The 14,530-nt window shown below is 51.5% G+C and overlaps 1 protein-coding gene across 1 annotated transcript in view; it reads right to left on the reverse strand.

The window, feature by feature from the left end:
- Nucleotides 1–3,551: 3,551 nt before the first annotated feature.
- The window catches only part of MORN5 (MORN repeat containing 5), a gene marked incomplete at both ends in the record, with an annotated part of 33,257 nt that continues 22,278 nt past the window's right edge, over nt 3,552–14,530 (reverse strand). Inside the window, one exon of the mRNA XM_082842657.1 lies at nt 3,552–3,631. Within this exon, the coding sequence (XP_082698783.1) occupies nt 3,552–3,631 (80 nt within the window). The remainder of the gene's footprint in view (nt 3,632–14,530) is intronic.

The raw sequence follows: 14,530 nt of genomic DNA on the forward strand, positions 1-14,530 counted from the left end.
GGCCCTGGCTCAGCCCCTGGCTCAGTAGAGAGAGGGTGCCTGCTGCCTAGGTGGTAGCACCCCAGGATTCTAGCTAGCACTTCTGGGCTTCCCCACCAACCCTGCCCAGAGCCAGTCCCACTCACTCCTGAGAATGCAGGCCAGACACAGCTGTGCTCACATCCACCCTGTCCCGCTGCAGCTCTTCCACCCCAAACAAAAGGGCTTGGGCTACACAAGACCATGATTTATGTTTTCAGGGGACCCCGTTTGTCCCAGGCTAATCCTGTAATTTTAGAATGACTTGGGTGTCCTGATGCATTTCCCACTAGAGGCTGCTAGTAAGCATGTTTCAGCCCAAGTCCTCCTTCCTGCTTTGATTAACCTGATACGTTGCTTTCGGAAGGAGACTCTAGGACAGGGAAAGCAAGTTCATGGTACCTAGGTGTCTGCTGCCCCAGTTTCACCCATGGCAGACATCGCTAATCGATCGCAGCACTCTCTATCTCGCCGAGTCTGGATAAGGGTTCGGAATCCGCACGCTTGAAGTTGGCACTTAACGTGAAAAACGATATGCTCTTCTTACTCTGGGACCTGGAGGAGGGCTGGGCCCGGGTGCAGCCCAAGAAGGGAACTTGCTGCTTTTCCCTTTCAAAGACAGTTCCAGCTGACTCAGGGCAAAGGAAAGACACCCCTCAGAATGTGATCAGTGCAGCTTGGTTCAGAACTCACCCGGTGAATAGAGTGTGCCTGGCCCTACCCTTGAAGCTGACGTTAACCGGAGCAGCTTGGGCCCAGTTCCTGGTGACTGGGGAGCTCTAATCTTTCCTTTGACGTGGTCAGTGGCCAGCCGAGCCATGCCCAGGGTCACCCAGTACCCACTCTGCCTTGAGCCTCCCCCCAGGGTCTGTTCCTTGCGTGGATCACACGGTCGTAGCATGCTGCGGTTCAGACACGTCTCCACTAGCCTGTTAGAACAGCCTGGGAAGGTACAGGCCATCAAGACTATTTATTTAAATACAAAACAAAAGGAGGAAAACACACACACACACACACACACACACACACACACGGAAAAAAATTGTAAGCACTTTTTTGTAAAACCAATGTCTGTTTTGTTACATACCTTTCATGTTGTGCTTTGTAAATGTCTTATTTGTGTAATAAATAAAGTTAATGCAAGTAGAAGTGCTGGCACTGACATCCGGAGCACGATGGAATTCCATTTCTTTCCTGCTGTCTGGTTAAGGGCTCAGGCTCAGGCCTGGCCCCCAGAATATCTGGGCTGCTAGACAGTGAAACCCCTTCCCGGAAGACTGGTTCTGTCTCCCAGCTAGGAAACTGAGCGTTGTAAAGGCATGGCGGTGGGTTTCTTCTCTAATCTGAGCTGTGTAGGAAATCAGGCTGGCTGCTGTCCTCCGTCCCACTCCTGACCGCGCTCTGCTGGGCCCCGTGCCAGCCCTGCAGCCTCAAAAGGGTCCAAGGGGGGCTCTCAGCCCAGCAAATGCTGGAGACAGACGGATCCCTCCGACGTGCTGTCGAGACGGAGGGGGGCATTTGAGCTGTACCCTTAGATGAGAAGTTCACGGAAATAAGTTCAATGGAGGAGATGCTGGGGGACCAGGGAGGGAGGCACAGAGGAGCCCGAGTGGGAGATGGGGGAGAATCTGATACTGCGAAGTGAAAGGGAATATGCGATGGGAGACAGGGCCACAGGGCTCCAGCTTCCACACGAGTCTGGGTCTCATACTGGCCTCATCGGGTTCCAGAGCCACCCTGTAATCTGGGGAGTGAGAGAGCGCATCCTTCTGCCAGCCGCCAGATGTTCTTGTAGCAGCAGAACCTTTTGTGCAAACCAGAGCTCACCAGGAAGGGAGTGGAATGGCTCTGCCTGGCGCAGAGGCTTCCCCGGCGCCCCAGCCCCACCCGGTGGGCCCGCACAGAGTCACTCCGAAGCCTCAGCTCAGGGTGTACGTGGCCATCGCCCCTGCAGGGCCCCCCGGTTAGTTGTTGCATTTTCCATCCTTGACCCCATCCTTGTCCCTGCCCCTCCACTCTTCCAATCCATTTATCATTTAGATATTTAGATATATGTGTATCTTTGAAAAGGAAGTTTGTGTGTGTGTGTTCCTTTACATGAATATACTTTATTTTCAAAACACAGTTTGGAAACCCCCAGTGGACATCAGTCCTGTCATTCTACTGAGGTGAGTGACTGTTGCCTTGGTGGGGAAAGGTGATCCCCCATCCCTCTGTGGCTCAGCTGAGCGGGCCCAGGTCTCCCTTGACTCCTGGCTCAGCAGGCCGCTCATGGAGCCCTAGATCAAAGGCTAGCTTCCTGCCCTTGCGACCTTGGCAAAGCCCTCCCAGGCCCGACTCCCTCTCCTGAGCAGCCCTTGGTGAGCCAGGGGACAAGGCGCGGGGGGCTGCAGGGTTCGCAGCCTCTAAGGAGGGAAAGCTACGCAAAGATCCAGGTGATCCAGGCTGCTTGTGGCCCAGGTACAGCCCTGGAACGTGGTACCACTTCCTCTGCTGGTTTTCAGCTGACACGTGAGATCCCTGGGGGTGATTCTGAGGAATAATTACTCTGTATGCACAGCTAACGAATTAGTTTTTAAAGCAAGCGGTATTGAATACCTGCTAAGAGCCAGCTCCTTTATTGTATTGTTTCATTCAATCCACGTAGCTACCCTATGGGTTTAAGCATCATCATACATTTTACAAATGAGGAGACTGAAGCTCAGAGAAGTGAGGTGACTTGCCCAAGGTTGTGTGATACCCTGTGATGGAGCTGGGATTCACACCCAGGTGTGTATGATGCCAAAGCTGCGTTCTGTCTGTGGCACCCCACCGATTCCGTGCTTAGGGTAGGAGGCTCAGATAGGGAAGCTTCCGAGAGGAAGAGGCAGTCCTGGGTAATCGTTTCTGGGCTTACAGGAAGATAGCAGCTGTGAGCCTGGGCTCAGTCATCCTGTCCTACTGCCCTGTGAAATCAAGACTGGTAAGGCAGGCAGCTTGTAGTAAACAAACAAACAAAAAACAGCTGGGCTTTACCTTCAGGAAGACTCGGAGTCAAATGCCGTGTGACCTAGGGCAGGTCACTTAGTTTCTCTGAACCTCAGATTTCCCATCTCTAAAAGGTAATGCTAAGCCCTTTCTTACAAGGCTGTTGTGTGGAGCTGGGATAACATAACCACACTGCCCGCACACATGAGTTGCTCATTCAGTTACATTTGTCTGTCATTATAAGGTGATGGCTCTCAAACTTCCATATGCGTAAGAAATACCTGAGAATGCAAACTGCTAGACCCCAGTCTCAGCGATTGTGATTAGCAGGTACTAGGGTGGGACCCAGGAAGAGCTAGTTCACAATTTTGCCCAGGTGATTGTGATGCAGGTGGAGTGAGGGTCCCGCTCCAAGAAATAGTCTAAGGAAAGTACACTTAGGGCCACTGATGGCAGAAAGCTTTTATTCCCGAGTCAAAAGCCAGGTTCTAAAACTACAGCCTGCTCCCCGGGCCAGCCAATGCCAGGGGCACAGAAGGAAGCTTGTGACGGAGGGGGCTTAGCGCTCACGGCTTGGGCTTAGGACCCATGGTCTCGTCCCAGCCCTTCCGACACGTCCGGATGATCCACTCGTGCTCGTCATCATCTGCAAGAGAGGAAGAGGGAGAGGCGGTCATGCCCTGCGCCGGGAGCCCCCAGGCGGGGTCTTGGGGCTGGGGTGCATGTTGGAGGTGGACCTTGCTGACGGAGCCAGGCACAACATGGATGGGCCGCTCTGAGCTGGGCCCGTGCGCAGTGTGACATCCACCAACGTCACCCCCGGGACAGCCGGTCGAGGCCTTCGTTTCTTTTCTGGGCTTTCCATTCTGGACGCTTCAGAGAACCTGTGGTTTCCCAGGGGGCTGACACCCTGTTTGCCCAGGTCCTTTCGGTGGGGAGAGGAGAGGAGGATCTGGGGGTCCTGTAGGCCCACATGCATTTATCTCCCTTAACTTAATCCCCATGACCACCCGATGGCAGCAAGCCCACCTTTCTGTGGACGGACTAACAGGCTCAGAGGATGAGTCGCTAGTCCACAGCCACAGTGTTGGTACGTGGGAGAGCCCAGAACTTGAGACCCGGGGCTGTCTGAGTACAAGGCCTGTGCTGTTTTTAAACCTCAGAGAGAGAGAGTTGAGTGGGACACATCCCTTAGTCCACAGCACACTCTCTGTGCCAGGCCCCTCTGAGGGCTGACTCTATTTTCATTTTTCCCCTTTATCCTCCAAAGCCACACCCAGCCCCTCCCCCCACCACGACAGAAACCCACTCCAATGGCGGGATATATACCCCTAAAAATGCACGTAGCTCTGTAAAATGTGTACTGTGGTTTTGTGTGCGAAGGTGGTTTCAATTTACATAGATGGCATTGTGCTGTGAATTTCATTGTGCCTCACTTTTTTCACTCAACACTACATTTTCAAGATCTATTCTTGTTGCGACGCGGACATCTAGTTCTTTGCTCCTGACTGCTGCCTAATATTCCATGGTGGGCTTCCGTCATGTTGTACTACCCATCCTCCCAGGGGTGGGCACGCAGGTTGCCTCCACCTCCGGTGACCGGGAATGACGCTGGGACAAACGTTCTTGGGTCCATCCCTTCGTGGATACGTGGGAGAATTTCTGTGGGATTATATTCCAGGAGGAGGGTTACGGAGCCGTGCACATACTTCATTCCCCAAGACTCCCAGCGAAGCCCATGTTTTTTTCCCCAGCGCCGCAATGCCTGCCTGCGGTCCTTCCGTCGTTCCTGCCTTCCCTCTTCCTGGGGATAAAGAGCCCCGGCCCAAACCCCTGCCCTCGAGCAGCTGTCCTCAGGGCGCAGCACCAGAGTCTCTTGATTCCTACCCTCACCCCCTGCCTAGCTCAGTGCCTCCCTCCCGAGAGGTGGGAGTATGGAATTACTCATCCTCCTTGGGTGCCAAATGGCAGAAGCTAGACATAAAAGACACTCCTTGAGAGCTGAAACGCAGAGGGCCTGAGATATCCTACCCTCCGAACCAGAGACGCCTGCCAGGAGCCCTTTCCTCCTCTGTGACAGCACCACTCCCCCGCCCAGGGAGACAAGGCTTATTGTCAGCCTACTGTGTGCTCTGTAATTTACAAACGTCGATCTGAGTTTTTTGTGAGAGCCCAGTAGGGTACGAAAGATTACCTCCACTTTACAGAGGACGAGCCTTACCTCGTGTCCACGGCCAGCGGAATTTAAGCCAAGGCTCATCAGACCCCAAAGCCTGACTTTTCACCCCAGGGCAGGCCCGACGAGCCGGCCTCCTCCGTAACCGCCCCCCCCATTAGTTCTTTGTCTGTGACCTCAGGAGAAAGGCTCTCTGCCTGCACGCTCTGGCCTTTGAGGACTGCCCTCAGCAGCCGGTGGGCCTCAGTTTCCCCGGGGAGGCTGCGGGGGAATCCGCACCTGGCTGTCAACCCCGGGGGGTGGGGGGGGATGGTGGGCGGGGAGAGCGGCGGCACACAAGGAGTTAAGTGCTGGTGAAGCCCACTTTTGCCACACCGAGAGCAGCCTGGTTGATAATTACAGTTCTGAAGTCTCCGGGCTATTCGAATCAGTGCAGCTGCAACCTCTTCAGTGGTAACCCTGAAACCAGACCAACTGGGTTTATTGTGCTGAACCAGTCCTCAGGCCCCTCCCTGATGGTTACAAATTGACAGCAATGGACTTAACAGCCCTCTTCACTACCCCTTTCACTCTCTACCTGGCCGCTCAGTCACCAATTTGAATGACAGATGCCTCCCCTCCCAGCAGCTGCTCCCCAACCCTCCCCTCCACCTCCCCTGTGCCGCGAGGCGGCTCCCCTGTCCCTGCCACGCCAGGGTGAGGCTGCCCAAGCACATTTCATCAATATTTAAAATGGAATTAAACCTGCAGCTTTGATTAATGCCTCCCAGATCCCAGCAGTTGTGATTACTATTTTGCAAATTGCGATTGTTGGAATATGTTAATATGATTGTCTGAGAACATCTTCACCTTCTAGGATAATTTTCCCCCTTTTTCGGCAGGACGAGAGGGGGAGAGGAGGGGAAAAAAAGATGGGGAAAAAAACACCCCGCAAACTCTTTAATCAATTGTAAATTATTACCCTCGGCACAATTGCCGGTGGTTCAGAGGAAGGGGAGGGAGATTTCTGGTTTGGTGCATTTATCTTGAAAAGTTTTGGCCCCCACTGGCCCAGTAATTCCACCCTGGGATGTTATGGGAATAACCTATTTGTCTCGGTACTATTTAGAATCAAGAAAACTGAAATAACCTATGCTTCTAAAAACAAGAGGATGATTACTTTGTTGTATATTCATTCATTTAACAAATAATTTCTAAACACTGACTATGTGCCAGGCATACTGCTAAGTTTGGGGGGCGGGTGGGAGACACCATGTGCCACATGAGAATTTAGCAGCCACTGAAAAAATATGGTTAGGAAGTCTGTATAGCAACATAGGAGGAATGTTTCTGATATTATAATAAGCAAAAAAAAAAAAGATGGAAGGAGGTAAGAAACAAAATTACATAGACAGTATAATCTGTGTAAAAATTGTGCACAGAAGAAAAATTAAAAATAATAAATTGAACGTGAATCATGGTCAGCTCTGAGCAGTGGGGCTAGAGAGGTTCTTCTGTTTTTGGTATTTCCCAAATCTTTCATTAATGTGTATCCTCAATAGAAAATAAAAATAATCATTGGCTTTTTTCCTACCTCTAATTTATTGCCTTGGTAATTTCATGCATTTTAGTAAATGAAGCAAAATGTTTCTAGGTTCCTAGAAACACCAATAGGGTTCTTGAATTTCTAAAAAGTAAAAAAATATTGGTAAAAATGCATAAAAGTTGGAGAATAGACGAATCTCCTGCGCAGAAGAATTCCAAACAATTTATGTGGATAGTCTGGCGTCAAGGAGATGGGGCATAACTCCCTCTTCCTTAGATGTGGGCTGCATAGTGATTTCCTCGTAAAAAAAGACAGTATAGGAAGGGGGTAAAGAACCAAAAAAAGAGTAACTTTTCAATGAAGAAACCTGACAAACACACCTCATCCAAGTGATCAAGGTCAACATCAGCAGTGATAAGCCCTGTGGATAGTGTATAGCCTTGATATGATGAAAATGGCCCTTACCTCTGTGGTCTTCCTCCCCCAAACCCACAACCCCAGTCGAATCATGTGAAAACCATCAGACAAATTCCAATCAAAGGACATTTTACAAAACACTTGACCAGTACTCCTCAAAAGTGTCATCGAAAACAAGGAAAGTCTGAGAAACTCTCACAGCCAAGAGGATCCTAAGGTGAAGTGACAACTAAATGTAATGTGGTGTCATGGGTGGGATCCTGGAACAGAAAAGAGACATTAAGGAAAGATGGAGGAAATCTGAATGAAGTATGGGCTTTAGTTATTTTTATTTAGTTAATAAAAATGTATCGCTATTAGTTCATTAATTGTGACAGATGCATGGTACAATATAAGATGTTAATAATAGGGACACTGGATGTGGGGTATAGTGGGAACTCTCTGTACTATCTTTACAATAATTCTGTATATCTGAAATTGTACTAAAATAAAATGTTTATTTTTAAAAATGCCTGAAAATCCAGTGTGCTCTGTTAAAGGTGAGATTATCATGTTCTCCAAGAGGAGTGGAAACATTTTCACATACCCAACCATCCAAAATAAAGTCCTTCACGCCCTTTCCTCTGTCCTGGGCCCTGCACTTCACAATTTATGATTCTACACAAATATGGAGAACAAACTAGTGCTTACCGGTGGGGAGAGGGAAGGGAGGAGGGGGCCATACAGGGGTAGGGGGGGGAAGGGGTTATTATGGGATTATATGAAATCATATGTATGAAACTTGAAAATTGTAAAGCACTATAGAACTTAAAGAATCTTTCATTCAGTAAAAAAATTTATGAGCCTACACTTACTTGCAGATTTCCTTACCTAGTTTTCTCTCCCACTGGGCTGTAAACTTAATGCAGAGACTATGTCTGCCTGTTGACCACTGGACCCAGAGTGCCGTAGGCAACCAACAACTGCTTTGCCAGTTGAAGTCTGGAATAAGTCTGTTGCCTTCTGATTTGTCTTTGATTCCTATCAACAAACATTCCTGACACCTATTTCTTGGCATTCATGTCTCATCTCAAATGTCACTTCTCAGTGATCCCTGATATCCGGTGTTCATTTTATCTCCTTCAGGGCGTATGCCTCTTGCTGCAATTTTCTTGTTTATTTACATGTTGTCTGTCTCCCCATCCACACTACAAGCTCCAGTGAAACCAGGGCCTTGTCTGCTTCTTCACTGTGGCATCATCAGACCAGTGTCTGGCACACAGGAGTGCTTAGCCCACATCTGTTGAATGAATGAATGAACGATTAAGTCAACAAGCTCAATCCTGTGGCCAGCCCTGTGCCTGGTCCTGGGGGACAGAGGGGACTGAGACCCAGAGGGTTGACCCAGGCACTCTGTGGCTTAATCTGTCTGCTCTTGGGGCACAGAGATTTCTTTATTCTGGTTCTCAAGCTTTGGAAGTGACCTCGTGGCTCCCTGCATCCCCTCCCCTGCTGCCCCCAATGGATCTCACCAATCACTAGGAGAGCTGGGCTTCTTACAGAGAAGAAAAGGAACTTGCAGCAAGAGAGACCCCGAATCTGACCACAGGCCACCCAACTGAGAAGCTTTCCCTGTGAAGGCTCCCCACTCCTTCGCCTGTACCTTAAGAACTTTCCAGCCTGCCTCCCTCCCCGGCTGTGAAATGCAGCTACCCTGACGTAACACAGTCGCCCCCAGGCATGTGTTCAGTGCCCCTGTGCCTTTGTACAAGCTGCTCCAGGGAGCGGGGGACACCCTTCCTTTCAGGACCTGGTTCAGGTGCAGGGCTTCTCAGAGCTCAAGAGAGGCCCAGGGCACTTCCCATTTCTGGACCTTAGTGAATATAAAAGTGAAGAAAGACCTAAACATGAGTATAACAACTGCAATATATTTTAAACATGTACTTTTGACACATTAATTCTTTCAACACAAACAACCCAATGTAACATGGATGAGTTTTTCTAGGATTTCTGTCAAAGAAGTAGAAATACACAGCGCATTAAAGATGGTGTGGTCAGGAAGCAGGGCTGCCTGCATGATCATGGTTTCCTTTCAGGCCTGTCACAGCCCCAGCTTCAGGCACCTGATGAATGTGTGTCCCCTGGCCGTCCTCTGCCACCATGGGCCCTGCCTGGATGTCACCTTCCCTCACCCAGGCTGCGGTCATGGTCATGGTCACCATGATCGATTCACTCTTCAGAGCCCGGCGCAGATCCAGCACTTGAAAAGTATTTAGTAGGTATATTAAATATACTTATTTAATATGGATGAATGAATAAAGAAATGTAACTTTGGGGACATAAAAGTAATAAGTTTGCTCTGTGGGATTTAGAAAAAGGGGGAAGAATTTCTTCCCCACCCTCAGCCAACGGAGCTGAGAGGGCAAAGCAGACATGCCAAGGGCGGGGCCAAGGCCAAGGGCGGCGCCAAGGCCAAGGGCGGGGCCAAGGCCACCGGCCGCTGTTTCCTTTCCTGTCTCGAGGCCAAGGACCGAGCAGCCCCACCGCATGGGGAGGATGGGTTGTCTGGGCTCACACGTGGGCGCGAGCCACACTCCGGAAGCTCAAAGCCCTGGCTGGCCTGGGGCCCCACAGTGAGGGTGGGAGGGGCAGGCCCGCACAGGCCACCAGGCAGGGCCCAGGTCACCGAGAGTGTCATTCGTGCCGCCTGCAGGTCGGTGCAGTGCTGGGGGAAGAAGATTCCTGAAAGTCGGACGGCACATGCAACACAACGTTGGCTCCCCTGACGGCTGGCAGGGAGGCGGTGTGGCGCAGTTGTTAAGGGCGCGAGCTTTGGAGCTCGGCCGCCACTAGCTCAGAGACCTTGGGCAGATGGCCTCGCACCTCTATGGGTGTCATTTCCTCATCTGCGGAGGTGCCTGCCTGGAAGGTTTCCTGGGAGGATCAACTGAGGTCATTCCCGAAAAGTGCTTAGCACAGTGCCTGGGGCGCAGGAAATGCCCCAAACCAAAGAAAGCCAGAAGCTGTCTTTGCAAGATGGGACTTAAGGGCCCCTGCGACTGCACAGCATAGGCAGGAGGGAGTTCAGGGTCCTTTGTGAGCCCTGCCACCATCTTGCTGGGTGATCTTGGACAAGTCACTGCCCCTCTCTGAGCTGGCTCCTTGTCTGTCCAGTGGGTTTAACCAGACCTCCGGCAGAGGGCAGACTGGGGACTGGCGGGGCTGAACGGCCCTAGGTGGGTACCCAGGAAGTGTGAGCTCGGATCATCATTTCGATGGGCCTTTAATTCCCAAACTGGGTACCTTCAAGGGGGTGTTCTTAAGGAACTCAGCAGCCCTGGAACTTCTGGTTCCCTGTGGGGGCGGAGGGAGGCGCTGGGGAGGCGGAGGTCTTCACACAAGGATCAAGAGCCGCAGCTCAACCAGTGCTTTTGTTCAGAGCGAGGGGCAGCTTGGGGCAGGCGAGCACAGAGAGGGCAAACGGGCTGATTCAGGTCATCAGGCACCCGCAGGCCAGATGTCGCTAGCTCATGGCACGCCTTTGGGCCAAGCACACCTGCAGCGCCCACCTGGTGTGCGGGAGCCTCGGGTGGGGACAGGGAAAGGGAGGAGACCAGATGAGTCAAGGTGTCCAGCCTCGGGAGAGGGGATGAGGGTCACACTGGCCGAGCACCCGGGAAGCACAGGGCTCTGTGGAAGAGGGGCACGTCCGTCCTCTTCTCAGTGAGTAAAAGGCATTGGCCCCAGTCAGGACGAGGAAACCAAGGCTTGGGGTGCGAACCGTCTCTCCACCTCATTCCACCAGCGGGGAGGGGAAGGGCACAGAGTGCTGGTGTGAAGGTCACACTTGATGAGGCTGTGTGTGCACGGGCACAAGTGGGCGTGTTTCCATCGAAGTGTGGGAATCTACCCAAGTGTGAGCGTGAATGTGTGCAAGCCTGCATCGGTGTGCCGTGAGTGTGTAAGTGGCTCTGTCTGAGGCGCAGGGTGAAGAGGAGAGAGTGCGCCCGTATGGGGACCCTCAGCCTGCGTGTGACACGCGGTGTGTGGCTGGGTGAGTGGCAGGCGGTGTGTGAGCGTCTGAGTCTGTGTGTGTGTGATCAGATGTCAAGGGAGGAGGCGTGCAGCTTGCAGTGACAGCCCGGCGCGCACCCAGAACGCCAGGCCACGCCAGGCTCCAGGGCAGGAGCTCTGCCGTGAGGGCTGCCCTCTCTTCCTGGGGTCAAGGCCAGCGCGCTCTCAGAGGGCTCCTGTGTGAACTGTGGCTGGTGTGAGAGGTGCGTGGCAAACCTGGCACCCCAGGCTGTGGGCAGGTGCAGTCCCCAAAGCCCGGCCACACCCTCTGTGCAAATGCAGGGGTGAGAGCGGCAACCAATGCCGGGCCATCCCTGTCCCAACTCCTGCAAAGAGGCTTTGAACTTTGCTGGCAGAGGTGTGGCCAGAGGCCAAGGCCACAGCGTCGCCAATATTGACTGACGGGTGGCTGCCCAGGCAGAGCCCACCATCGGGCAGGAAGGGAGGCCCGGGGCTGCTCTTGCTTTCCCTGTAAAGGAGCATCTTCTGGGCTGGGTGGGTGGAGGTCTCCAGGGGGTAGGGGTGGGTGTGGTGAGGCCAGGCTGCTTCACCCACGGGGAACTAGAGGGGCAGGGCCCAGCACCCACAAGCTTGTCAAGGCCTATTCAACTGTAAGAGACATGCGAAAAAATGACTGACTCTGAAACACAGAAAGAGAAACTGCAACACTGAAATTAATAAATGTTATAATTAATGCATAAAGCCTGAATTAATTATTAAATTTAGAAATCAAAACAATGTTATTACACTTGAAATCAATTCGTAGGCTTGGTTTCCTCATTTGTCAAGAATTCTCCAGTGTGTACATGGCTCTCAAGAAATCACAGCCAATTGTTAAAGTCTTGCAGTCACACCATCTACCAAGCAAAGTCTGAAAAATCCTTTCGAAGTTTTAACAGCAAAAAATTACATTTAATATGGGAGCGTGGCTACATTCTGTTTTAATATGTTGAAACCATTGGGTCGAGACCTTCGAGGTCAGACCTAGGGCTGGATCGGGCTGTGACCGGGGGAGGGTGAGTCTGGGCAACGAACATGGTGAGCTGGGATCAGGTCCATGTGCCGGGCACATGCATGTACTTTCCATGCCTGATCTCATGCAATTCTCATACCACCTTTGTTACGTGCACAGTTGGTGTCTCAGGTGGCATTGCAGATGCTCCAGTTGGTGGGTAAAGGGAAAAGTGCCCACGGTCATAATGACCTTTGGGAATCTCTTAGGAAAGCCCCAGACTGGAGAAGGACGTCTCACTAAGTGTCGTACTATTGGGATTCTGACACTATTGGGACAGAGAGTTATTCCTGCTGTTGAGGTCCAGATGCATAGCTGGCCTGTGTTTATGGGCCCTACTGGTTAAAAAAAAAAAAATACACATCCTTAAATACTAGCATCAGCCTGTGTGTGGCAAGGTGCTCACACAACAGGAGGTGCACAGGGACGCAGACCAACTGATTCACATCTCCCACACTCACTCCAGAGCAGGTGTGTGCTAAGTAGGGGAGGGTGCAAAGTCACCAACACCATCTATATTGCTATTCTTCTTGTTTCCCTGATTCCCACTTTTATTTTTCAAGCAGTCATAATTGCATTTGTGTTCACTAAAGATGTCTGTGATGCCTGGCCGCTGTACACAGGCAGCGCTGGGAAGCCAAGTGCTGAGGCCAAGGTCACTCGGTCGGCCCTTGCTCTGACCCTCTGCTCCCTTCTGCCCCTGCTCTCCAGCTGCGTGTGGACAATGGACTGACAGGGACGGGCCTGGCACTTGGGCCTGTCCTCCAGGTGGCAGATGCTGGGGGCAGAATTAAGGCTGGGACAGTGGGGATGGCGAGGAGGGATGTTAGGATGTTAAGGACCTACGGAACTCAGACTAGAACTCACTTAATCCTCACAGCAATCTTGCAAAGTCAGTGTTATTATTTTTTAAAGATTTTTTAAAAAAATTAATTAATTAATTAATTTTTGGCTGGGTTGGGTCTCCGCTGCTACACATGGGCCTTCCTTAGTTGTGTCGAGTGGGGGCCTCCTGTTGCAGTGGCCTCTCTTGTTGAGGAGCATGGGCTCTAGGCGCGCGGGCTTCAGCAGTCATGGAACACGGACTCTAGAGCGCAGGCTCAGCAGTTGTGGCGCTTGGGCTCAGTTGCTCCGCGGCACGTGGGGTCCTCCCGGACCAGGGCTCAGACCCGTGTCCCCTGCACTGGCAGACGGACTCCCAACCACTGCACCACCAAGGAAGCCCCAAAGTCAGTGTTATTATCCCGTTTCACAGGGGAGGGCTCTGAGGCTCAGAGAGATGGAGTTATATGTCCCAGCTCACTCAGCTAATAAGGGGGTACAGGCTCATACCCAAGTCTAGCTCCAGATCTGCAGCCCTCAGCCACTACAGACTTCCCTGAAAAATCTTTCTGCAACTACCACGTCTTTACTGTCTGAAGGATTGAAGCTAAGCTCCCTAACCTGACATTCAAGCCTCTCTCCAGCCCACACTGTGTCCCTCTGCTTTGAATGCCCAGCTCAGACACACTCCTACACACCCATCAAAGCCTACTCTGTCCATCACTGCCTAAGGGAGGCCTTCCTTGACTACTCCTCTGTCTCCCAACACAGTAGTGGGTCTCAGGTGCTCCATCTTGAGTACCCAGGCCCCTGCATCTCTGTGCCTCTGCTCATGTTTTCCCTTCCTTTCCAGGCAGCAAAATCCACCTCTCAAACTTTAAAGCCTAGCCAAACACCACCTTTTCCAGAACATCAACTTGCCTTGGGACACACCGTTTTCTCTGTGCTCCCCCAGCACACTGTGCTTCTGACTCCTGGCACCAGCAAAGCAGGGCACTCCCGGTTTTTTGGAGAAAGAATCTCATATCTGGGACTTCCCTGGTGGAGCAGTGGTTAAGAATCCGCCTGCCAATGCAGGGGACACGGGTTCGATCCCTGGTCCGGGAAGATCCCACGTGCCGCAGAGCAACTAAGCCTATGCATCACAACTACTGAGCCTGTACTCTGGAGCTCGTGACCCACGACTACTGAACCCACGTGCCCAGAGCCCATGCTCCATAGCAAGAGAAGCCACCGCAATGAGAAGCCCGCGCACTGCAATGAAGAGTAGCCCCTGCTCACTGGAACTAGAGAAAGCCCGTGCGCAGCAACGAAGACCCAACCCAGTCACAAATAAATAAATAAAATAAATTATTTTTAAAAAAAGAATCTCAAATCTGAGATTCCACATTAAACATTAATATAAACATCATGGAGAATATAGACTTATGTTGGACTTCCTTCCATGTACTTTTTTTATGGTTTCTGTTATGTTACATTCTGACCTGTATTTTGAGGGGCAGGTTCTCTGCAGGTTCTCTGCAGCCTTTTGAACACTTAG

This window comes from Leucopleurus acutus (genome assembly GCF_964270905.1).
Source record: "Leucopleurus acutus genome assembly, chromosome: 7".
In the NCBI taxonomy this organism is placed as follows: Eukaryota; Metazoa; Chordata; class Mammalia; order Artiodactyla; family Delphinidae; genus Leucopleurus; species Leucopleurus acutus.